Source organism: Calonectris borealis, chromosome 7 (genome assembly GCF_964195595.1).
Source record: "Calonectris borealis chromosome 7, bCalBor7.hap1.2, whole genome shotgun sequence".
Taxonomy (NCBI): domain Eukaryota; kingdom Metazoa; phylum Chordata; class Aves; order Procellariiformes; family Procellariidae; genus Calonectris; species Calonectris borealis.
The window spans coordinates 10,944,411-10,970,884 of NC_134318.1; the positions used below are offsets into that span (position 1 = coordinate 10,944,411).

Here is a 26,474-nt window from a genome sequence, read left to right on the forward strand (position 1 = left end):
TTCTTTTTTTTTTTCCCCCTCCAAAATTTTGAAAAAATGCTCTTTTTCAGCACTCCTCCTGTTTCTCCTCCTAAATTGAGGTGCTCTTTGTTTGGTAAGCCAGAGATATAAATTCCTTAATGGAAACATTACTTTTAGTTCCAAAAGCTAAAAGTTAACACTTGAACTCTGCATTTTTGACATAGTATGAGGATCTACATACTTCTGTGTCCTTGCTGCACTTTTATTTCACACTTACACAGTTTCACCATGACAGAAGTAGTAGAAAAGTGAAAGAAGGTGTTTACCTACTAAACTGTAATGAAGTCTGGTAATGTAAGCTTTGGGTATATTGATCAAGTGTCAAATGTAATACATAAATATCCCAAGCAAAGTAATTTGCACTTGTGATTTATGGGTATTATCTTGGGCAAAGCTGAATGTGTTCCTGGATTGGAATGCCACTTAAATATTTGGGAAGGAGCAGAATCTAAATGGCAATTCTTTCATTCTTCAGTTTTCTGAGAATCCATAAAAATAAAATTATAAAAACATCTCAGACTGTACTTTTCATGTGTTTGGGGAATCCACTCTAAAATCTGTTAAAAGTCTTCTGTTTTTCAGGTTTCTTATTCTGCACTGCTTTGGTTGGCTATTTGTTAGTCTGAAAGGAAATAATTCCTGTTTGTAAGACAATTGTCCATCACATCTATATAAATTTTCCTAAATGGAAGTTGTAGTAAAATAATTGGTATATTAGGAGTATGTGGTATTCCTATTCAAATATTATTAGATATTAAATCCACATATAAAATATATCAGAGGATAGAACTGAAGTGTTGGGGTTTTTTTCTTAAAAAAATGTAAATTATAACCTGTAGCTGTGGGGGGAATGGATGATAATTTGCTATTTTTGTTTGCTTGTGTCTTACAATTTTATGTTTAGTCTGGAGTGCCAGAAAGGTGTTTTGAGCATTTGGGACCTAGTTCACCAACACTTTACTCCAATTTCAGTGTCACTGCAGGGTACTTTTCATTTGCACCATGTTACACTTTATGTTTGAATTTGAGCCAGTACTTCTACTAATGCTGAGATCTCTTCCCTTCCCCTTTCCGCCCCCTGGAAAGCTTGGAACATGTGTTGAGAGTCCCCATTGTATGTTGCAGGATGGTTTTACGCCTTTGGCCGTGGCTTTGCAGCAAGGTCATGACCAGGTGGTTTCACTGCTGCTTGAAAATGATACAAAGGGAAAAGTCCGTCTTCCTGCCCTTCACATCGCTGCTCGCAAGGATGATACGAAGGCAGCGGCTCTGCTCCTGCAGAACGACCACAATGCTGATGTGGAGTCAAAGGTCAGTTGTAAAAAGAAAAAAGGTTTGATGCTATTAAGTGCTGACCACATATATTACATCCAGTGAAGATGTCCCTTAGTGTGAAGTATTTTGCTGCAGCGTTACACATAACTTTCTCCTATAGTGTGCGATTAAGAATAACGTTTCATTTGCTTCCTTTGCCTCTTTCTCCCCCATTCCCTTTTTCTTTAAATTAGGGTTAATTTCTCCTGTAGAAACTTTGCAAATGGAAAATGATAAGCAAAATATTATTAGAATTATTCTCCTGGGAATGAAAGCCACTCCTGCAGTGGTGTGCTATAGGTATTGTACAATTAAGTAATTTGATTAGTTGTTTGTGCAATTGCTACTTTAAGAACTTTGGTAAACATGTAACAATTAACATTCAAAATACTCGATCATTCAGCTTCCATTCAGTTGAGCTTCCTTTGTGTGCCGATTGTGCTGTCATCTGAGCTGCCATGCCACGTAGCAATCATGAAGCTTTTTGCATCCATATCACCAGTGGTGAACTAACCGTTCATTTTTTCCCCCTCTTTGCTTCCAAATGTGTTAACCTAGATGATGGTGAATAGAACAACAGAGGTATATATAAATATATATATGCATCATCACTCCTCCATGACTTAGTGCTGCTGCATCATTTTTTCCTCTTCCTTTTTGCATTGCCTTTTATAGGATAGATACCTGCTTTAGATGAAATGAAGTAGCATGTGCTAGAGAAGACTGTAGTTTAGATACCAGGGCTTTCTGCAGCTGAAACTAGGGTTTAAAAGTAAGAGTAAGCATTCTTGGGAACTAACTGCCATCATAAAAGATCCATATTATGTGAGATGGAGTTTTCAGGGATTCTCATGGAGTATATGTTTATCAGATGTGTTAAGAGCTGCAGACAACCCTGTCATGTTGTGCATCCAGGTCTGATTTTAGGCTTCTGCATGACACTTACCTTGATGGTGTCAGCAAATAGAATGATCTGAGAGCGGTTTTATATCTGCAAAACTCCCAAAGCAAGGCAGTGGCAGCTAGCATGGCTTGCTAACAATTTAGAAATGCATCTAGTTCCCATAAGGTTTCATACTTTGCAGGACTGATGGAATTGCTGCATGTTTTAGCATTATTTTAAAAGGAAGTAAAACTACTTAAATATGAAAATAAGTTGCTGAAGTACTTTTATCAGTAAGGCATCTTCTAATTAGGGTGGTAACTTGTGGTGTCTGAACATAACCCAGTGTGATTGCCCACAGTGGGAGACTGATCTTTATGGTACTAACCCTTGGAAAAAAAAAAATCCATATTAATTGTTTAAAATTGTCTTTGATGTTGTTTTCATTTGCATCTACTTTGAATTTATAAAAAACAGTTAGCAAGTATCATTAAATGACTTGTATCTGAACTTCTGCAGAGAATCTCTAAGAGATTTAACTTGTGAGACTGACATAATACCGACAACAACTAGATATTTCTGGTTAGAAATTAATTTCTTATAAAAGACAGATCATTGCTTTAATACTCAAATGTTTTGTTGTTTTTCTGAAATAACTGAAAATTTTATGCTACTTCTGGTCTTCTAGAATAATTATGTTAATTTTTTTCCCTCCTGCATAGCAATATGATTTTATTTAGGCTCTCTGAGAGTCTATAAATAAACATCAGTGAGTGAAAACTAGTACAGAATTGGAATGGTGACTTGCAGCAGACTCCTATTACTAGCTTTTTTCAGTGATGTAATACAAATTTTGGAGTACCAATGAGATACAAAAAAATAAGTATCTATTGGTTTTGTTTTGTTTTGTTTTTCCAGAGTGGGTTCACTCCCCTCCACATAGCTGCTCACTATGGAAATATCAACGTAGCTACATTGCTGTTAAATCGGGGTGCTGCTGTGGACTTCACTGCAAGGGTAAGTATGAAATCTGAGTTATGCTTAGTTTGCTTAATCATTACTTTGAAACACTTTTTCTACAAAGGTGTGGAAAGGTACATTGCTCTTGCCAACCGAGGGGTCTGGCCTGACTGCTCTTGTTCTGTTACCATACGGTGTAAAGGGGGTTTCCCTGGGCTGCTGAAGTGAACCTGAGCACTAGTCCTCACCTTTGAAAACTTCTGTTTTAATCAAAAAGAACTGCTATTTTCATAGTTCCAGTGTTGCAAAAGATAGGCTGGGATTCAGTGAGATGAGTGCTTTCATCTGTAGCTTTAACATATGGCAGGAGTGCTGTCCCTATTGAATTGTCCTCCATATGCAGTTGTTTCCAGTGAACATGAAGTGTGCAGGTGTACTGGTGAATAAAGCAGCTGTGCCTTCATGTGCGAGAGTCAGATGATACGTAAAGGAGATCTGAGAAACTAGAGAGGTAGCAAATGAAATGAGGTATAGAAATGGAGGGGACCTGTATGGCAGAAGCCATGGTAGAGTGGGGGAACTAACCCTCCTGATCCTATAAGTTGTGCACCAAAGTCACGACACAGCCCAGGCAGTGACAGGGTAGTTCCTGTCAGATGTATGAAAAAGTATCGGGAGTCAGGAGAGAAATGGTATTTTGGAATGGACATCAGGGCTTTCCTGGTGTCCCCTTGGTTCACTCTGCGCTGGGTGGGAAGCAGCTGACCGGTGGCTTCAGCTGTGCCTTCTTGCTTGGGGAGTGGGTCCATCCTCCCACAGGCAGATGGACTGCTCTGCAAGCCTGGTGCCAGCAGGGCCTCATCTCATAGCCCGGGCCAAAGTTTGACCATATCTGCTGTCAAGGGTCGGGTCTGTCAGAAGACCAAAGAGTATTATAATATTAGAGTGAAGGAGTGTGGTCAGAGTAGGGAGGATGTGGGAACAACAAAATGTAAGGAGGAGAAGTGTAAAGGACAGAAAATGACAGAGGAAAGTTATATATAGTTGGGAGAGCGGGAAAATAAAGACATGTATATGGACAGGGATACAGCAATATGAAGGGCAAGGAAAGAGATTGTGCAGGCACGAGACCAGAGACAAAAGAAAGGCAAATGCAGATGTAACACAAAAGTTAATGAGCCAGGATGGAGGGCTAGAGAATGGTAGGGTAGAGAGGACGTGGGCAGAAAGCTGAGTAGGTGCCATGGGAGTATGCAAGGCTTCAAGAAGGGAAAAGCAGGGATAGTGATTAGGGACATAAAGATAAATAGAAAAGGGGCTAACATTCAAAATAGGTTAGTATTGGAAAATGCTGGAGCTACAACTTCCTACCGAAGTTCTTAAAAATTTGTTTGCTCATTAACTTCTTCACTTGGCTTGGGCTGTATGAATAAGAGGATGCCTATGGAATTTTGGCTGACACACAACCATGAATGGTTGTCAGTACAGGAAGAGTGCAACAGCACATGGAAATGTGTTGAAAATCATAGTGGAAAACAGATCAAACTCTTGGCTAAAGAATACACTTATTTCTCCTGTTGGTTTCTCCAACAATCTACCAACGAAGAAAGAGGAGGACCTGTGTATATTAGTTGTTCACTGGGTCGTGTGTGTGATATGGTTAAAAAAAAAAAGCCCAAAAAAGGAAATGTGATTTCATGTCATTCCAAGGTATTTCTGATACAGGGGAAAAAAGAACAATGAAAAAAACCCACCCAAAACCAACCCCCACAAACAAAAAACCACATCAAAAAAAAAACCCAACCCCCCACAACAAAAAACTCAAACCAAAAACCAACCATCCAAAAAAAAATCCCCAAAAAACCACCAAACCAAACAAAACACCAAAACGAAACAAAACAAACTGAGGCTTACCAAACCTTACCAAAACAAAGGATGAAGATGTGGTAGTGGTCCCTAGGACAAGAGGGAGAGAAACTCGAGGGAGCAAGAGGCATTCAAATTGAAGGCAAATGCTGACATAAGATTAAATAGGTATAAACTGGCCATGAATAAATGCTGTCTAGAAATTTAGGTATTTAATGTTAAGTATTAATAATTAATATTATTTAATTGATAATTGTTTAATAATTAATATTAAATATAAGTGAGATTCTGGAGCAACCTTTCCATTAAAGTAGAAAAAGCAAAAAATCCCAACATTAATCAAGATGATATTTATGAGGGGAATTATGTGGCATGGATAATTCAGCAGCTCCTTTTCAGAGATTTTGATCATGTGTTGTGTTTATTACTTTTACAAGAGGAAATGCACTATACTATTGCTTAGAGCATTTGTCACATCGCAAAAAGCAGATTGTAGTATTTTCTTTTACTTTAGATAGTTTCTATATCTAAAAGCTTGAATGCTTCTATAGTTAAGGAGCATATTTACATGCAGCAAAGTATTTATGATAAGCATTGCAAACCCATGAAAACAATAAAATAATACAGTGTTTATTTAGCTTAGAAACTACTATTTTACTTATAGGACTTTTCACATTTAAAGATCCCCCAAAAAACATGAACAGTTCTTTTTTAGAGTCTGTCTGTGATTAATAAGGGGAGTTGGTGGAGGGTGTGATAGAGCGGGAATAGAAATTTTGAACAAAGACAGACCCAGAATGTTTTCCTTGAACTGTAAGGAGGAGTGCAAGTGAAAAGTGTTGGTGCTGGCCGCTATTCATTCAACATAACATCATTCGGTGATTTATTAATGAAGATAAATCCTCAAAGCTAAAAGACCTTGTTATAAGGCATGATCCAGTACCTACTAACGCTGGTGAGAAGAGTACTAGCAGATATTGGGTAAAGCTGATAATTGAGTATCAAAGTAAGGATCAACTCTCATATATTCCCCACAAATGATGTTTTCCAAATTACATTCATCACTAAATGTATTTCATGTTATCGGTGAAAGATGGGTCCCAGGTTAGATCTACATGAAGTTCACAAGCTAAGAGTAGATTTGGGGGTTAAAAGTTTCTGGGAAGCTTTTAAGTATGCGTGCTTTGCTTTCACTGATAACGCTGACATCTTATTTCCAAGTCCTTAAACTGACCAAATTAGAGCATTAAGGCATTTAAAACGGTCATAAGCTTTGGCATTCAGTATTTGATAGGCTCTAATCACAAGAGCAAGGAAGACGAATGGGGTCTTGGGTCAACTCTTTCCCACTCAGAAACAAGATTAGGGATTAGCAATGCTATTACATTAGCAATTAGCAGCATTTAGTACCAGTACCACTAAATATCATCTGCCTATGCTTGTTTTAATAAAATAATAAATCTTAGGCTTCAGCAGCTCTTTTCTGGATTAGGGGCACTGATGGAGAGCACATCCAAAGTAATAAGGCCATTCTCCCCTCCTCTTCAAGATCTGGAAATTGCAGGTTCTCCCTCCATTAGTTGTCATCGGCAGAGAGAGCAGACTGCTCAGATAGCTGGGGAAGTGCAGACGCAATGACATCAGCCTGAAAGAGCAGTGGGCTGATGCTGTGACTCAGAGCACTGAATGGCTTGTTTGTGCTTGTGATAGCTGGGTGGGGGCATTTGCAGAGCACATCTCTACTGTATGGTGGTTGCAAATCTAGATCAAGTAGCTGTGACAGAAGGAATTGTAGCATAAATAACAGTAATATGGAGTTGAATTTTGTTCTGTAGTGCCTATCAGATTGTGGGTAATGAAAGCGCTTCACAGAAAGATGAGTAAGATTCTGGTAGAGCAGTGAATTTCTAGGCAAACAGAGTGCTCAACAGTGTATGCTGAGTGTAAAGTACAATTATCAGCACCAAGTAACAGAGTCCTTGCTTGATCCTTGATTACCTAAATTGCAAAACAGGTAGAGGTCCTAGTATAACAGGTACTAAAAATGACCCAGAGGTACAGCCTGGCCACTGCCACCTCATTGCCTCTCGTTTTAATTTCTGCAAACAATATCCATGATGTGCTGTCTCCTCTCTGGAGGAAGGGCCCTTATTTGAGTTGTTGATAATCTAAGACAAAGAACAGAGCAAAGATATGGAAAGGCTGTAACCCAATTAAAATCATACTGTGTGTATGTACTATAGCTTTCAGAAATACAAAGAGCCAACTGTAGAATGGGGGTGTCAAATGCACTTTGTGCTTTTGCAAACCATCAACCATTTTTCCTTTTTTCTTGTTAATTAAATATGAATCAACACTACTTGTCTATCTCTCAATTTATGTTTAAACTATTTAGGCAAGTATAAATTCTGGGGAGAGATTTGAACAAGAGCAGGAGATTACGGCAACAGAAGATGCTTGTGTGGAGGGTGCAACATGAAGACAAATGTCTGAGGGCAGGATAAATAGCCAGCTCTCACCATTGGTGTAGTGAAGGTGGGAAAGGGTGGAGAAAATGTGAATGGACATGTAGGATGAAGGCAGAGCCTTAAGGACAAGGATAAATGTGGTGAAAAGAGGAGCTGGTGAAAGGATGTAAGAAAAAGAAGGGCAGACCTGTGGCAAAGGAGATCTCTTCAGCTGCTGTGTTTTCAGTGCGTTTCTGAGAGGCTTGAGGGAAGAAAGAGGTTCCAGCAATGAAGGCAGGGAAAGACATGAGCTTGATGATGGCTCTCGGTGTGCAGGCAGGAGGTGAGCAGTGGTGCTGTACTGTAAGTAAATGATGTCCCCAGTGATATGCAGTAGCAGCTGCTCCCCTCACCCCCGCCGGTATACAGCTGCCTCTCTCTCAGCCTTCATATACTCCCTTGTTCCCTTCTTTCACTGCATCTAAGAAAAATAGGCATAACTCCAGGAGCTCTTACAGGTGTTGCCGTGCCTGTAGTCTGTGTACCTGCTGTGTCTGTAGAGGCTGGGAGGGAATATACCTGCTTTTGGTTTGTACTCTTCCAGCCCAGCAACTGATTTCATGTCAGCTCTTCCACTGAACTGCGTAAGCACTTCTGTGTCTGTGCTTTCTTCTCTAGCCTTGCTGTAAGTGCAGGGAAGATAGCACAACGTGGAAATTTCCCTATGGGATGGATGGAGATAATTTCAGTAAATCAGCTTGTGATGCCCCTGATTCTACCTATTTACAGGAAGGCAGCTCCAAGAACCTTCATAACCTCAGTCCAAGTGAAACAGGATCTCCTTATTGGGCTGGATGTTTGCCCTTTTGTAATGGAGGAAAAATACTCGTTCCAAATTGCTTGACTTCTTGGGCTTAAACTCAGCAATAAACCTGTCACAATTACTGGCAGGGTATGCATTGTAGAAGTAACAGGCATTTTATGTCTATTCATCATCCTTTTTCTGTAGTACATTTTCACGTGTGTAGCTATGCTTCTCTGAAACCCTTCAAAGCTGAAGAAATATCTTCATTGCATCACCATGTTTCCCTCTTGCTTAACTGGGAGGCAATCACATATGGGCTAAAGAAGTGGAAGAAGAGAATAAAGAGTAACTGAGGGTGAAGTCAGTCTCCTTTCTTAGCCAGATTAACACGTAAGTGCAGTCGCTACCTGGGCTTTGAAGGATTCCAGGCACCACTCTCTTAGCTGGCAATGGCACCTGATGTTGGAAAGGTGCGGATAAATCCTAGTTACAAACTGAAAGAAGGCCGAAGACCTTTAAGTCAATCTATTTTATCAGATTTTTCAGCAGGAAAAAGTAATTGCTGTTATTTTAAGAAAAATATTGTTCATCAGCCACTTGTGCCTTTGAATCAAACTGTATCTGCTTTTAATCTAAACCTAGAGTTTTAATAATTTTGATATTGACTTCCCATCTTCTGGAACTACCAATCTAGTGATTAGTATGGAGAAGTGAAATCCACCAAGTGGGTTCTCCTGTTCCGGGCTTTCAATTCAGGACACCTGTTGTTGGCATACAGTGACCATATGTGTAGTGAAAACTGCTGTGCTCCCATCCTAGCTGCTGCTTCTGGAGCTGGACACTGTTGCAGGGGCTTCAGGCCATGGGCTTGACTTTCTTTACCAGAATCAAATCATCTTCAGCCTGAGAGTAGGTGGGGTGCTGGAGGAAAAGGACAGGTCACAGAGGGATTTCTTCTTCTTTATCTCTACTGCTCCCTTCAAATTTGCTCTAGACTGCCTTGCACTTTGATATCTAGGACTTGGAAAGGTGTATCCAGACACATGCTAAAGCAAGTAATGGCCATTGGAAGAAATGAGAAACCAGTTTCCTTAGCAGTCTGATTATATCTATGGTATTGTGTGCAAGAAAGCTCTTTGGTATAAATCAGACCCCTGCAGAATGCCCGCCCTTTCCCCTTTCGGCTTTGCTCAGGCATCCCGGGGAGCAGTGCACAGGGAGGGCAGGCAGTTTTATCTGCTGCAGTTCCCGGCCAGCAGCGATGGATATGCATGTCCAGGCTGCCCTGTGCTAATTCAGTAACAAGAAAGTGCAAATCAGTGATTCTCCAAGGCTGCTATGCAGACCAGGGAGGTGAGGAAGGTGCTTTGAATAAACTGTATTTTCTGGGAATTATAGTTAGGAAAAAATTATCTTTTGGGGGCTCACAGAGTCCTCAGATATTGTTCTTCTGTCTGAGATGATCTTTCACTGGAAAGATCTGTCTAGCCCAGGTGAGGAAATGCCTCTGAAGCTCCATCTGTCTCTGAGGAGCACAGTGTTTAGAAAGGAAAAAAGAAATTGTTCTCTGCAGCTTCCAGAGCAACGGCTGAAAGAAACCTCTGTGACCCCCATATCCACTTCGTATTTGAGCAAGTCAGAAGATTCAGGTAGCAAGGGAATCCTCTACATGAAGATGACCTCTGCCCATATCTTTCTTACCAAAGCAAACAAGAGGTAGTCACTGTGCCATAAAACTGCATCCAACCCTGTGAACAGCGTTCCTGATACACAGCACTCCTTATTCTAGAGGAGATCTCAGTTCCACTGGGAGTGGGCTTTGCCTGCAGAAAGTTTGCTTACTGGAAGGTTGAGAAAGGATTTGGTAATTTTGAGAGGGTGGTGTGAGGACAACATGCATTAATAATGACCCTGAGGCTGAGGAGCAGAACGCCATTAGCCCATCAAAAAGAGCAGGCGATATGTAAGTGACAGTAACATAAGAGAAAAACGTATTTTTATTTCCCTAGTGGTAGTTTGCCATAACAGCTCCTTGCTATACTCTTCCTTCTTTTCTTCCAGGATTCATTTTATACATCTCAAGCCTGAAGAAAGATAAGCATATAAGCATTCAAGAACTAAATTAGCACAATATAAGACTTTTATTAAGTAGAGAAGAAAAAAGCTGAAAAATTATGCACTGTTGCAACGTTTCCTGGAAAGATCTGATTGTGTGTTTGTGTTTGTACCTATAATTTCTTTAATTTCTGAAAGTCCTATACCAGTGAACCCCATAACTGCTGCTAAAATGTAAGACTTTTCTCTGCAGGGGTTCTGCTATGTTGTAGCTCCAGTTTTGAATAGCAGAAAAAATAACAAAAGGAGAGAATATTGAGTGTTTTCATACACAACATGTTGATGTAGCTGCATAGTTGCATATGACAATCTTCACATACACAGCACAATCTTCCCATACCTTCAGGAACTGGTAATAGTGGTAATATCCATGCAGTGTTGATGACAATTCTAGTATATGACAACCACCAACCAACATTATGTTCTTTCCTTAAGAACCCCTAATGATGGAGGGATTTTCCAGACTGTACAGGAAAATTTTTGCTTTAGCAGTCTGGCTATTTTCAGCTTCTGTTTTATTCACACATACTTTGTCAATATTAAGCTCTTCCCAGAGTCTTCTCTCACTTGAGAACTGAGAAGGACAATCTTACTAAATTCCAAATTAATCTGAACATTTTGATAAAGAAACTGTGGTGTTTTGTTTTGGTTTTTTTTTTTTCTAAATTAAAGATTAAAAAGTGAAATTTTTGTGGTTAAAACTACACTCCACTGAGGGCCTGGGAGGAGAGCTCAGAGGTAGAGGTAAGCTCTCTCATTGGTAGTAAGGAGAAATATCAAGTCCCCACAACGCTGGCAATGGGTTTTCACATGATCTGCCAGTCAATCAGCATTTAAAACAATGCAGCACATAACTAGGAAGGGTTTACTCTTTTTTTTGTGTGCTTTTTTTTAAAGTTACACTTCAGAGCCCAATATGATACTGTAAGTGCAAACATTTACTTTTCTCGTTGATTATTAGCATCCTTATGCTTGTGAACTCAGACTGTCTGATGGGAGAAGGAGGCAATCCCATAGGACAGCATATGATACCAGAAACCAGGGGGAATTCTTCATTTTCTAAATTCCTTAAAATAAAACTACATGATGTACCGTGTTTGCACTCTGTCAATTTTAAGTTTTTCCCTATTTTTTTCTGACTTCCTAACCATTTGTGTTGCTAATTTGTAATGGTATGGAGTAATTCTGACTACTGTGGTGAACTGTGATGGATAATGCCATGTGTCAGAGGGGAGCTGATTTCATTTCAGATGGGAAATGTAGGTGGCTTATTGCTCAGCACAGCATAACTCAAAGTTTTTTGAATTTTCTTGTGAAGCTGTAGATAGAGAGATGCAGCTGAAAGGGCTTAGTGCTTCCTCTGACCAGGCACAAGGAAAAGCCACTGAATGGAAAAGCAGGTGACTCTTCACCCATCGTATTTCTGGATGTTGTGAGACTCCGAAGGAAGGCACAGACCCTGTGTGAGAGGGCGGTGGCTGCAGAAGGCAATGGATAGAGATAAAGGGAAAACAGCCATCCACAATGTTGTGAGGTATAGAAAAAAATTGCACACATCTAATCTGTCACACATTGAGCTATATACAGTTTCAGAGTACTTCGTCATATACCTCAGGAAATCTGCCAAGGGGGAGAGGAAAGGCTATGTGCTAGTTCATAATCCTACAAGCATTTATTGCACAGATCTAGGTTGCTATTCTCACAAGTTATGTTTTATACTCCCTGTAGAATTTGTTAACTCTTAAGTTGAATGGCAAGTTGGATCTCAGTGTCGAGGGGTCTACCAGAGACATTATCCAGCATTTGATATTTCAACAGTGAGGGCAAGAAGCACTCCAAGAGACATTTTAGATCTGAACCACATCTTTTAATGGCAACTTTTTGAAGGCATTTCAGCTTTATTACTGCAGGAAAACATCTTCAAAAGTTTCCTGATTTACTATTCTATCTTAAGAACAAAGGGAGAAATTTATAGAAGATCAAAAAGATAAATATAGACTGAAAAGACAGCAGATGCTGTTGATTTACTGAAGAATTCAGAACCTTACATTTGGTGGCTATATTGTTTGCTGATACCACAGTTTTAGTGTTAATAACCTACACCCAAGCTGCACATATTATGAAGCATTTCTTATCTCTAGTTTCTTGTGACAAGTACAAACAACTCGATTTTGAGTTGCTTGCCTTACGTTTTGTCATCAGAAACATTAATGATGATGTCTGAGGTTTATTCACTTCTCAGTTCACTTTCTTGTCAGATGAGAGATGGGAAGGGGCCACATGTGTGATGCGTCTAGGTATAATTCTTTAAGCCTTGGCACAACACAGTATTGACCAAAGACTTGCCCTAAGCTTCAGTGTGCAATTATTCAAGCATTCACATAATGCATCTCTTCATCTGTTTAGGAGTCAGAACTCTCAGCCAGCAGAATTATTATTTCATATTGTTCTCTACCAGTAAAAGCTCAAATAGCTAAATGGCAAAATTAAATTCTGAATAGAAACCTGCCCCCTCTCTTTTCTCCCCTTCATTTCCCCACAATGTTTCCCTGAGCTGTTAAGGCTGAATGAGGCTAAACATGTTTTTCCTTTTTTGTCTCTTAATTCTTTTTATGAACTGAAAAGGTTAGTAGAGTATGACAAAAACTGCGTCCTCCTTCCCAGAGAGTGAGTGCTGCAATGCTCTCTTCACAGGAAAGAGGAGCTGAGTTTGATCATCCATAAGGACAGCTATGTCACTGGGCATGTAGAATTTCATTTGCTTGATTCCTCCTGCTCAATTCTTTGTTTCAGGGTAGCTGTGTGTAGTTGGTTTTCCTAACAAACTGTGTCTGAAGTGATCACATTCTTTATCCATCCATTTCTTCCTAATGTGAACTTGCTGCCTATTTTCAACCAAATGTAACTCAAGGTTTCAAGATCCTAGAGACATTAAATTTATATGTTTTTCATAAAGACACTTGATAAAATGGAGGAAAGATGGACTGCTAGCTCTCCAGCTTACAGAAGTAAGCTCAGTCCTTATTAAGTGCTGGAGAATTTCCCCACATTCCCAGCCAGTGTGCTTGCCCCCTGTCAGAAGCTGAGAGACAACTGCGCAGGGAACAGGTCTGATAGTTTCAGTACTAACCAGAAATATGAAGGTCATTTGGACAGGACTCCTTTTTGACCATGAAAACGGATTTTTTTTTTTTTTCCTGCCTATTGCAAGCAAACAGTGTGACCTAAACCTTAATTACTAAGTGGAAGTCGTATCTTTTGGAGTTGAGGTGTTTATCTGCCGGTGCTCATTCATCTACTCTAGAATCAACTCTCCTTCATTTAAGGCAACAGGAGCTTTGAACGATTGGACTGGCAAAGAATTAGATCCAAAGTGCACATTCTTACGTGATTATACCCTCCTCTGTGCTGCACTAGATTGGTTTAGATTGGTGTCAAGATGAATGAGAAGCAGACTTCTAATAGGTATTTTTCCTACCTTTTGTAATGCTGTCCCTTCCTCCTCCATTTCTTCGTTGATGCTTAGAAAAGGCATTTTTTCTAGTCTGTGTATGATACAGTAAATTCTTAGTAGTAATGTATTAACAGGGCACTAAGGTCTATTAGACTAAATTAACCTCTTTGCCCATCAACCCCATCAAATAGAAAAAGGTTATACTTCAGTCTAAATTACCTGCAGTGAAGACGTGAAAGTAATTTCCTTTATTGTTTTTTTCTCAGGAAAGTAGAATTCATGTCTCTTTCTCCCTTTGACCTCGGAAACATCTTCCTCCTGGGAAGAGAGGAAAAGCAGAAAGTATCTCCTCATAGTTGTGTATTCCCTCTTTTTTCTGTCCTCTTTGTACAGGATACAGGTCAGTAATATACTGACCTCATGTTATATCCAACGTCAACTGCCAGTCAAACAGAATTAATTCTTTTTTCAAAACAAACTCACAAACTGCAAGTTAAGCAATCACACAGCTTTACATCCCTGGGAGGACTAGATATAGCATACTTTGTTTAATGTGTTAAGCATCTTTTTTTTTTTTTTACTTCGTTTTTTAAAGAAATGAGAAGCCACCCTGGAATAGTAGTTCCTTGGATGCTCTAATGATCTTTAATGTTGGAGAAAGAAACTCTGTCATTTCATCTTGCTAAAATGTATTTTACCTCTGTAATAATAATTAGTACTTTCTAGTAGCTGTGTGTTAGCTTCGTAGTGAAATTTTGTGTAAATGAAAATGTAGCATACTGGATTAGGTACTCAGCATTATTATTAAGCTGTGAGTCAGCTTGTCACATCTGAGAGGGGATCTTTTTTCAGTGCTGGTTTTTTATCACTCCACTCACCTGCAGTTTTGAGGAAGCACTATTAAACGGTCTGTTGGCCAGGCAAGACACTTGTACCGCTCTCCAGCTACTTAAGGCGATGGGTGCCTTTCTGATTCAGTCAGGCATAGGACACATGCTTACTAAAATTTACCGCTTTCTGCTCAGTCACAGGGAAGCTGGTTTTAAGCAGCCAGCTGTTTGCACTGCCCTGAATACACAGAAACATGTTCTTTAAAATTCTATTTGTCTTCATACATTAGCTGCATGCTCTATTTAAATCCTTTTATTTTTACTTGGCTCCATATAATCAAATATATACAGGATGTGGCCTTCATACATCACAAGATAAAGGATTCATCAGAGCATGAAGAAACGTCCTAGCTACATCTTGTTAAAAAAGTGTGTTTGTATGCGCACGCGTTGGTTATGTAACTGTCCTCGACGTGCAGCATCGCTGCATCCTGCTGGCCTGCCAGGCGCCACTTAGGGAGGCACATACACATATTTACAGTCTCACTTGAAATACAGTATTACGTCGATTAGAGGAACAAATTTGGTAGATGAAATTAGTGATGTAACTGAAACGAAGGTGCTTACGAGGCTTTCAGAGTTTGCTGATAACGTTCAGAAAAAAATAGCATTGGCATCTCGTTGCTTTTGAATTAGACCTACAGATGTAATGGCTTTATTTATTTTCCATGGCTCTTACAAGGCCAACGAAGATGTGAGGTATGAATCCTTATCATTACATGCTCAGAAACAACCATAGCTGAATTAAATTGCTAGGGTTTAGTCAGTAAAATTGCATAAATTTAACTCCTATACAAAAGCCAAGAACTGAGGCACGATCATATCTTCCTGTAACTCCAACCACAACTTGAATGTTTGTCTTCATAACATATATATCGAGGTATCAGGCCAGTAATTCACATATGTGGATAAACACAGCTTCTCTTTGCTTTCATGCTCCCAGGGAAACAAAACTGTGTTATGCTTTAGCAAATAGGGCATTATTCATTCTGTGAGCAAACTGATCATGGAGTTCATGAAAGAAAGATATATGGATATTTACTTTCAGTTTTTTTTCTTCCGCAGAATGATATCACGCCGTTACATGTTGCATCAAAGAGGGGAAATGCAAATATGGTCAAACTCCTACTTGATCGAGGAGCTAAAATTGATGCCAAAACAAGGGTAAGCTTAAATGTGAATGCTGTGAGTGAGTGTGTGGAATTCTGACCTCCGACCTGTTAGTTGCTGTACAGCTTAAGTCATTCATCTTCCTGGCAGGCTACCATAGCTGCACTGCATTTCTGTTTTATAAAATGGTTGCAGTAGGATGCTAACAATTTACATCTCTTAAAGCAGTGTGTGAAACACTATGTGTGGTCAGAACCAAGAATTTTCTATGTTCTCTGTAGAGCATTTAATTAGGAGCTGCTTCTAGCTACTTGGGCATAGAGGCGGATGTACAGGAAAATACTGAAAGACAAGAATTCAATTCAGATATTTCAGAATTTGAATGCTAAAAGAGTAACTTTGAACTGCAGTGTGCGTTTGCCTTTCATTATCCACAGGGCAGCGTCACAGAGCGTGATGTTGCTGATGAGTCTTATGCAGCTCAGCCCCTGTCTGACTGGGTGCTTAGCTGCTGGCTGGGATTTGTCAGCAGATGTGCCGGGCGTAGTGATGGTTTCCATCAGGTCAACACCTCACTTGAGTTGCCGAGTGACTTAAAAGCTCAATGCATATTGTTATATCTAAAAGCTGTAGTTAAAACCCAATCAAACGGGTTTGGGGGTATTTTATTTACTTACATAGTGGCAAAAAGAGAAGGAGGAAGGTTCAAATGTTTGGAAGTAAACCTAGAACTAGTGCTGCTGTGGGCTGTTATGGCAGTCTGCAACACGCTGCTGTGCATGTGAGGCAACTTTCAGGAGGTGTGCCTGTAACTTTTTGACAATTGTCATTTTCTTGAAATACTAGCTTATCACCTATCCATCTTCCATTTATAATTCTGTATAATTTCCACTAGAATAATTTTAAACAAAACAAAGGTATAACCTAAGAATCTTTTTTTCTGCAGTTATTACTGTATCTGCAGGTTTCTGTCTGGTTTTCCAATGTTTCAGCAGTCTCTCAGATTTCCTGCAGTGCTTGTTGAGGCACATACATATTTTTTATTTCTGTAGCAAATTCAGAAACTAGGTCAATTTATTTTCTCATCTCTTCACTCTCTCCACATGTTTTTCTCTAGTTCTTCTTTTATTTTACCTTTAGAAGTTACTCATGATTTCTTTGTAAATTGTTTCTGGTTTTTCTAATTGGGGAATATGGAAGAGATGACCTTTCATGAATAACGTGAACAGTGGGTATAATTTCTGGACTAAAATACCAGCCTCCTACGTGCTACATGGGGGCTGCCAGGCTGAGGGGCATGGCCCTACCATGTGGCAGGGAGGGCCACCAGGGAGGGTGACGTGACAGATGTGCATTTGGTCAGAGCAGGGAGAAAGGGACGTGGCAAGGGACTATTTGCTTCCTCCCTGCAAACATTTATACGGCCCACTGCAGCTAAAATGTTGGGGACCACTAGTTTATATAGTTGGAGTCCAGCTTGTTCTTTTCTTTTAGTTATGAAAATTCGTGATCTGCTTCATTTTCTGTATCAGAGGCTCCAGAGTCAGACATTAGCATAATTTTATGTAACTAAAAATACAGGCTGGGGCAGAAACAGGATCCAGGAAGAGGGTAGAAGCATTAACAGCTCCTGAGTCTGGCAGGGCTTCCTGGTGAGGCAAAAGGCAATGGATGAGTGTGGTTCATGAAGTGGTGGTTCGTTTTTTCTGGCTTCCCCCAGAGACTGCCTATTTCCCCAAACACCCGTCCTCTCCATAAATCGGAATGGATTTGCATAACTTCTCCTGCTTGTGCTGTACATGCGTCACTCATCGTTGCACTTCTCTGGCATTACCAGAGGCATCATTTTCTGGCAGTTAGTGACTAAGTGGAAGTTTTGCTCCTGGCGGCACTGACTCATCCTGGCAAGGGTTTACCAGCCTGTGGTCTGGGCGGCATGTGCCTCTGCCGAGGAGACTCACTGAACCGAGCAGACAGCTGCATGATCGAAAAAAGGGAAGAGATCAGGAAGGATTTACAAACCAATAGGAGAAGCAGTAGAAGGCTGAGAGTATGTGGTGCTAGGTGAAAAAAGGACATTGTTTCAGGAGTATCTGCCTAGTTCTCTTATTCAATAGCAAAGATTAATTGCTGTGAGCTGTTATAACACATGTTCCTGCAAAATCTCTCTTTTTATTCCTACCTGACCCGATGTTGTTTTCCAAGGCAGAACAATTGAGGTATGTCAACTTTGCAGTCGTTTCATGTTTTTAAGCACCATTCTTTTTTTAATGTCCCAGATATAGAATGGCCTTACGAAAATACAAGATGACAGAAACTTCAGTCATATCCTTTTACAACAGCATCCCCACTGCTGAATGTATTGAAAGGCAAAGAGCAGCCAAGGCTGTCTTTTCTGATACATGTATCAACTCATGCCTATCAGCTGGATGCTCAGTCATAGCCCAGACTGGTGGTGTTCTGTGAGGGGCAGGTGCGGGTGCTGAATGCACACATAACTTGATAAACAGATGGGGTTTGCATGTTAAAATAAGTGAGGCTCCTATTACCAGATTTATAAATGCGAGACCTCTCTTTTTTTTTTTTAAGAGGTTTTAAATAGATGAGCAGATTTTTTTTTGATTGATTAAAATAATTTTTGTCTTGGACACCATGACATTATTTAATGTAAGCATTGGTTATGGAACACAAAATACCTCCTTAAAGGTGAATGGCAAAGGTTCTGTACCCATATGAAGGGTCAAAAATTCTTGAAAATTGCTTGTTTCTTTTGCTCAGAGGCAGAAATTCCTAGGCCTTTTTTTCTCCTTTATCAGGTCTGTAATTCACCTTTAAATAAGTATGCAGAAGATACTGTTTTGTGGTGTTGACCAAACTAACAGGGACAGGATTCGCTGCTCTGACTCTTAGATGGGACAGATTTAGCTATTCAGCTGTCGTTTTGTGATGTGTTCCTGCAATCCACTCTCTGTATGGGGTTCTGGAAATATGCTCCACATAATGTCTATTTTTACTTTTCACAGACATACTCATTTTATAGATAAATTCACATAAAGCCTTTCCTGAGCATTAAATGAGTTGGGGTAATGATTTCTTTTCCTTAGTCATTTCCATGAGCATTTGCATTTGCTGCTGGCATATGGTCCTGGAAACTGCACTGCTGAAGTACTGCACAGAAGGTTAACGTGAAGGGCTAAATCCTTATCCTGTTGAAATTATTGTAAAAGTCATCCATGGGCTCCCAATTTCTCTATATTTATTAGGACTAGGATTTTATGAGCACCATAAACATTGTTGCACACCTGCAAACTGTAGTTAGGAGTTCAGGTAACGTGTGGGCATATGAAGTTATTTCCAAAAGTGGTCTTACAACTATTTTGAGGCTCAGCCATCTTTTTTTTTTCCTTTTAGTTCATGCTTATGTTGCATTGTTTATTTTAACCAGCTGTTTATCTTCTCTCTGTCTTTTTTTTTTGTGCAAGATGTCTAGCAGCTGGTACTTGGGACCTTGTACTGAATTCTTAAGGGTACTCCTCAAGAACTATGTGCTACTTTTGTCCATCCAGGGCAGCTTCTATTGTTCAGGTTTTTAACTAACATTCTAAGCAAAGACCTATTAATGCCTCATGTAACGTGTTTACTGAATGTTGCCCTAATTACTTTCTCTCTTCCAGAAAAGACTTGAAAAAATGAAGTTTAATTAGAGAGGTTGATTAAATTAGCTCAATTTGCTTTGGCTGTCTAATACTGTATATGCCAAAGTGAATTTGTGTCTGAAGAAGGCAGAAATCATGTTTTAGCCTGGATTAACAATGAGTGTTTATAATCTTCATTCTACTGATTTTGCAGCTCTTATCTGCATGAAAACATGTGGGGTACGCTCTTTTAAGATGCATCAGATCATACATAAGCTGCTCCAGAAAAGCCACATGTATTAAGATAAAAAATAACTACAGGAATAACACCGACTTGGCACAATAAGTGCACTTTGTATGTGCAGGAAGAACAAACCTCATTTGTTGCCCTATTGTATGGAAGGGGCAGTTTGCAATAGTGCCAATGAAGTGAAGAATTCAGGAGACTTAGAGCATGGAGGGACCATGAGATCCTGCTAGGCTGAAGCACAGGCACGGAAGCTCACTAAGCAGCGATGGGGATGATAAACCCTGGAGGCAGCAGTAGTTGCTCCCGTGGGGGGAGCATGCCTTCTACCTCCGGCTCAGGGGAGTGGAGTGCCTGGCACACTCCTGCCACGGCCATGGACAGGCTCTGGGATTTGGCTCAAAGTCTGACAAGCTCTTGCTGAATATTTGCATCACAGTAAAATTTTTATTGGGTGTTGTGCTTAATTTCATCACTCATAGACTGGGTTAGCAGCTGATGCTCGCTAACGTGAGAGTTGTGGTACTGAGGCTGCCATGGATTTGGGGTAGAGCCCAGAGGATCCCATTGTGTGAGGGAAATCCGGGGTGCGCATTGACAGGAAAGGGGTAGCTGGGGAGCGCAGGGAGGCTGGTTCATTCTTACCCGTGGTGCTTGGGGGTCTCTTAGAGCCACATGTGGTGGCAGGGAAACACACTGCAGCAGGGAGGCTCAACTGCCTGCACCGTCATCTGCTAACCTCAAGCCAGTTGTGACCCCAGTGTAACAAGATCAGGAAGCTGCACAGGTAACCAAGTCTCAACAGGGACCAGAAACAGCTCTTAGATCTCATTTATTTAGAGAGAGTGTGTGTGTGTATGTGAAATAAAAGCTAAAGAAAGAGCAGCAGCCCCAGAGATGGGTGTGCAACGGGAAGCTTGTGCCAAAGCAGAACTCCTATTGTCCTCCTGGCTTTGCTGGAGCTGCTCTCAGGCTCTCTGGAGGGATAGATAATACAGATGATAAGATTTATCATGTCAGCGCATACTTAGAGAGTCCTTAATCTGCAGATTATTGTCATAATTGTTTGTAATGGTTTTTCTGAGCCATTGCAGGCTATCATATTAAGGCAAGTTTGCTTCCTAATACATGTAATATATTTTACGCTTCACATAATATAGTCTATATGAACAGTAAATAAGCAACTAGAAAATCTCCTGACAAAATCAGTGAAGTTTTGCTGAGTTCAGAGCAGTCTCTTTTAATCTCAGATTCTCTTTTTTTTTAAACAAAATCTTTGTGATCTGTGTTTCAGATTGCCTCTGCACATTTCTTTATGACTTTTAGTGCCATAGAGCAATTAACCAAGTGTGGTGAATAGATGGTGTCTTTTCAGAATACAAAAAAAGATCTCTGCAGCTAAATGAGCTGTCTTCAAGTGTATTTGCTCTTTACAGTGGGAGTCCTGACATCACCTTAACAATAGCTACAGATCAGCTGTCGCAACAAGCACCTACTTTACATTGTAATGTTGTGTCACACTGTGTGATGCATCTGGTGGTGGTGACTGCTGTGTGGACTCGGTGAGCTCTAGCTGGCCAAGCATGACTGCCTGCCACCTCCTGTGCCACAGGAACCTTATCAGCCATAGGCACAAGCTGGGCAGGCCTGGGCAAGGTGAGAGTGTTGGGGCACTGTGCTCTGGGGAGCACTGAAGTAGTTTTTAACAGTCTAGTCTAGCACATGAAGATGATCAAATATGTCTCATTCTCTGAGAGCTTGGTATGTACTACCCGTGGTACGTGTGTGAAATGAGTTGGGGGGCATAAAATCTGGAAAACTTTCCCTAACTTAGAATTTTGTGCCTGATCTTCTTGGCTATCTTTCTTTGATATGCCTGGAGAATATGATAATTATAGGAAGTAAAAAGAATGAACAATCTAATGTACACATGATCTTCAGCTCCTGCCTATAGGTGTCTAGTTACCTAGCCTTGCTGTTTTTTTAATTTTCTTTCCTGTACATGTTTTTCTGTGTGGGTGATACTTTTATGTTAGTTGTTTGCATTCTGCTCAGTACTTGGTATGCCCTTGCCTATGGAAACTACTGGTATGGGAAATACGCATTACCTTTTTTTAAACACTTGTTGTGAAGGTACAGCAAAACATTTGCAATTCAGCTGATAAACGTATCTCATGGGTTTTGATATCTTTTCTCTTTGTCTTTACTTACATGTTTTGAGCAATACATCTTTATTTTGTGTAGTATCATTTTAACAAGATGCACTGTACTTCATGGGCTGAAATAACAGAAAGAAGCAGAAATAACAATAGTATCAGCTCCAGAGATGCCAGTAAGAACATAGTGGGCCAAACTGTGTTCATCTTGTATGAACAAATGGCTCCCTGATAAAGTTAAGTCTGAACCAAAATCTTTTCTTCATTTCCATCAAAAACATATGCCTTACTTTAAGTGGAAGAACATGCACAATGAGAACCATACAAGTTTTAAATGAGACTAGCAGACAAAGTTAATCACAACAATTTCTGTCTGCTATCTTTCATAGGCTTATTAGGAGAGGGCAAGAAAGTAGAAGCAGGAGAGTGTAAGGAGCTGAATCACTACCTCCCTCTCCCCGGCTGCCCTCTACACTTTGCAAGCCTTAAGCTGACATTCTCGTAGAGTGTAATGGTTTAGGAATTACCAAGAAAGAATATTGTAATTATGCGTGGAAAATATGTCTAAGGAGGTATCTTACCTAGTACTTGCTATCATACAGAGACAGACAGAGAGGGAATGCATGTGCATGAATTAGCAAGCACAGGATGTGTGAGAAGGAATTTTAGAAAATCCTTTTTATAAAAATGATGTGATATACATATTTTAGATGATACAACATGTGGTTTTAAGAGTGCTGGAAGACACTGGAAAAAGGCTCCTTCCTTTATGACTTGTATTTGGAAAACTAATAAATATTTATTTTTCTTCTTTATTAGTTTCAACCTTTCTTATAAAGGCTCCTCTTCTGACATATTTAGTGAAAATACAATTTTGCTTCTGTGTGACAGTATCTCCTGCACATCCGTTTTGCTTGTAACAAATCAAATGTTTGCTCTTACTAATTCTGAAAACATTGATTTTTCTTCCTTAGTTTTCTTAAAACTGTGATGTTACTAATTGTAACAAGCACTATGTCATACGGCATTGAAAAACTCCATGTGACTTTACTCACGGTTACCCAAGGCATATGTGCTATCTTGCATCATAGCACTCATGTACAGCAGGTTACTTGAGCATTGTAAACAGGGTACAGGTCAAAGAATAATCAAATCAGTTTGGAATAACTCTGTTAATGTTAAAAAGAGTCTTCCTCTTATTGAAGGAATGTATTTCTAATATGATGATAACTATTACTAAGCAAACTATTCTGAAAGAGGTATTGACAGTATGCCTTGACTCTAGACCAGGCATTCAGCTGGAAGTCACACGAGTATGGTCTACATGACAAGAGACAGAAGTTAATCCAACATACCTTTATCACCTGGGATTAAGATGGTTTTCTCATCTGCTATACACCTGTCAAAATCAGTGTAATAAAAAAAGTCAAACTAAGTAGGAAAGATTTTTTTTTTCTCTCAGACAAAAGGACTACCCATTGATTGTGATGCATACTGACAAATGAAAGACCTAGTTTTCTCAAAGCCATGCAGGCAAAAAGTACTTGATGTGCAATCTCCTCTTTTTCATGTATGTGCATTTACCACTTTACCGCATGTACAGTGAGGGCTTGAAGTAGCCCACTGCATGAACACCAATTTGATACGACTATTTACATGTTTAAAAAATCAGAGCCAAAATGTACTCTGTCCATTTGAATAAACAGGTTCAGCTGTTCGGTTGCTTAAACGCAACATCCTGCAGGATTTTATTAGTTTCTTAGGACATGGTAGGTCTTTATAAAAGTGCACAAGATTTTATTGCGTCTGAAACTAATAGATTATAATGCTTGTGTCCCACAGGATGGGTTGACCCCCCTCCACTGTGGAGCAAGAAGTGGCCATGAACAGGTTGTAGAAATGCTGCTGGATCGTGGTGCCCCTATTCTTTCCAAAACCAAGGTAACTGGTACTGTTTTCTTATGGGATAATCCTTGTACTTTTTTTTTTTAATGTAATTCTGCATGTCTTATCTATTTAAGGGTTTGACAATAACTTTCCTATATCATAGTTATTTAAAGTAACTGTGTGGGAGATCTCCAAAGTGAATGCCGTATGTAGCGCATGTGTGCATGTGTAAAATGTGTTAAATCGAGATACACAAGAAAAGGTTTCTGTGCCAACCAAAAAGGCATGTATGGTAACCTTATCCCTCAGAATTTTAGTGGTTGAAAATCTCTGTATCTATCTTGGAATAAATACATGTTGATTACAGTATATCTTCAGCTTGCACCAAATTATCCTAAGGCTAGAGTAGAGATAAGAGATAAAAACAGAGCAATGTCTCTTTGCAGAGACAGCTCATATTTCCTTAGGACGTAGCCTGATTACCAGTTTCTCCACTTTCTATCTCTCTACATGCAAAATTATTCACGGGAGTTTCAAATCACCTGTGCCAGGGTGCGCAGATTGCTTTAGACCCAAGGGTTGGCATTAAAGCACACACTTGTCAGAACTCTTCTGGTAGTAGTCTCTGCTATGCCGTTATTGCTGATTTTAAATCTCAGTGCGGCAGTCTGCTTTGTAGCACCACTACAATCCATGACTTTCCCATTCAGGACTGACGTTTGGGTTGTGGAGTTTGCTGAGGTTCTTTCCCAAGATAACCTTCCACTACATTTTTTTGTCTCGGTCTGTGAGCAATATATTTCCAACAACATTTCTTGTTTCCTTCTGTTATTTCTTTTCTCTCTTCTGTCATCCTGTTCTATTCTGTCTCAGCACCCTTCTATATTCTGCTTTTCTCCTCCCTCTTCTTTCTTTCTTTTTTTTCCTTACTGGAATATATTTAGCATTTGTTTGGGGAGGTTGGCACCAGCTTTCCTCTGCTTAGTGAGTCACTGGCAAGTGCTATCATGGGTAATCTGACAGACAGGATCCACCCATCCTTTGCATGTGGAGCTTCCATGGACTCCCACAGCTCTGACTTGCAAACTTCACGAGCAGAGGGAGACAGCAAGGGGCTGCCCAGGAGCCCCCCCAGGGCACATCTCCACACTGCTGCCACTCACAGAGCCTAGAGCTCATACTCCAGGGAGTAAGGCTCTTCCACACTCTCTGGTAGCTCAATTAATTACTTAAAGAAAAAAATGTAAACCCCATTGCTTTAGTTTCCATCATCATAAATGAGAACCTCTCCTAAGGAGCTACATTTCTTTGCCACGTGGATTTTGTATTGTCAGGTGTTATCCCTAAGCTTAACCTGCTGTTCAAGGCCTGTGGGTTTTGAATTTGTTCCTTTTCCTGAGGATATTCACACAGCCTGGCCCAGAGTTAACTAACCAAAATCAGGCAGATGAGAACATGGGATAGTGCGTTTGAAATAGCCTGAGGCTGGTAGACACACTTTGGACGTTGACCTGCAGAGGGTTATGGAAACACCTCTAGCAAAATGGGAGCTCCTCTCTGAAAGAGAAAAAACTGTTATGTGTTAAAAAGTGAACAGAAGAAAGTGCAGAGCTTCCTGAGTTTCCCTCTGATGTGTTAATTCTGCTGTTTTCAGAAGGTAAGCTAAGAAGTAGTAGTACCTCTGAATGACATTAATGAATCCATTCATTTGGCTCTAAACTACACAGTACTGTCCTCTGAAAAAATAAGTGTCTCCATTCTCTTCAAATTGAGTCATATATTATTGGAAATAGGGCACATCTTTGAAAGAATTTGAACTTGACAAAGTTTTCTCATGTTATATAAAACTCTTTCAGAAGAAGAACTGAACTGCAGTTTAATAGCTGTTTCCTGCTAGAGATTGTTTAGTGTTGTGCTGGCTCTTTTTTGCATTGGAATAACCTGAGATTTATTTTCAGGGGAGGAATGATCTAATGGATTATCTGGGGTTTTCTACAAGCAAAAGGAAACCCAAATTCTAGTCCGGAGTATGCCAATGATTTTCTGTGTGAGAAATGACATCTCTGTGTATCAATTTCTGTCTTTTTTTTTAATTACTGTTTTTCTAGGCTTGTTTGGCTTTCTTCCTTTTTTTTCTTTTTTTTTTTTCTTTTCCCCCCCGCCCCCCAGAGTTAATGACACTTTCCCTAACTAAAGTCCTTTGACACAGCTACAAAATAAGCTATGTATCACTGATAATTTTATGTTTGCCCAGTCAGGCATTTGATACTGTTTTTCATCTCTGTGATCCTCTTCTGATTTTTTTTTTTCTTAAGGTATCACGTGATTGTCAACGCCTTTGGTTAATCTTGAACTTCTTCATCTTTTAATGTTTTCTTGACAATCTTCATAAAAACAGTAATATAACAGTGTTTATATAGTGGCTCCATCTTGAAGTACCAAATTTCTTCTTACAATCATTGGTGGATTGTCTCTCACAACATGGATATGGGACAGAAGAACATTGTTGTATGTAATGTTTTTATGTTAAAAGTGGGAAGACAAAGGCATTGAAATATTAAGTGACTTGTGTAAGATTGCAGAGTGTCTTCTACTGCAACAGAATTAAGAGCAAGCCTGGTTTAGGTCATAACAAAAGACAATATTCCAATGATGTTTTGTCTTCATCATCTTCTTTAGCACCC

At 39.8% G+C, this 26,474-nt stretch overlaps 1 protein-coding gene across 1 annotated transcript in view; it reads left to right on the top strand.

Moving 5' to 3' along the window:
- ANK3 (ankyrin 3) overlaps nt 1-26,474 on the top strand; it is a 210,693-nt gene that overhangs the window by 68,882 nt on the left and 115,337 nt on the right. The window contains exons 6-9 of the mRNA XM_075154275.1: nt 1,147-1,332; nt 3,137-3,235; nt 15,821-15,919; nt 23,746-23,844. Coding sequence (XP_075010376.1) covers nt 1,147-1,332; nt 3,137-3,235; nt 15,821-15,919; nt 23,746-23,844 — 483 coding nt within the window. The remainder of the gene's footprint in view (nt 1-1,146; nt 1,333-3,136; nt 3,236-15,820; nt 15,920-23,745; nt 23,845-26,474) is intronic.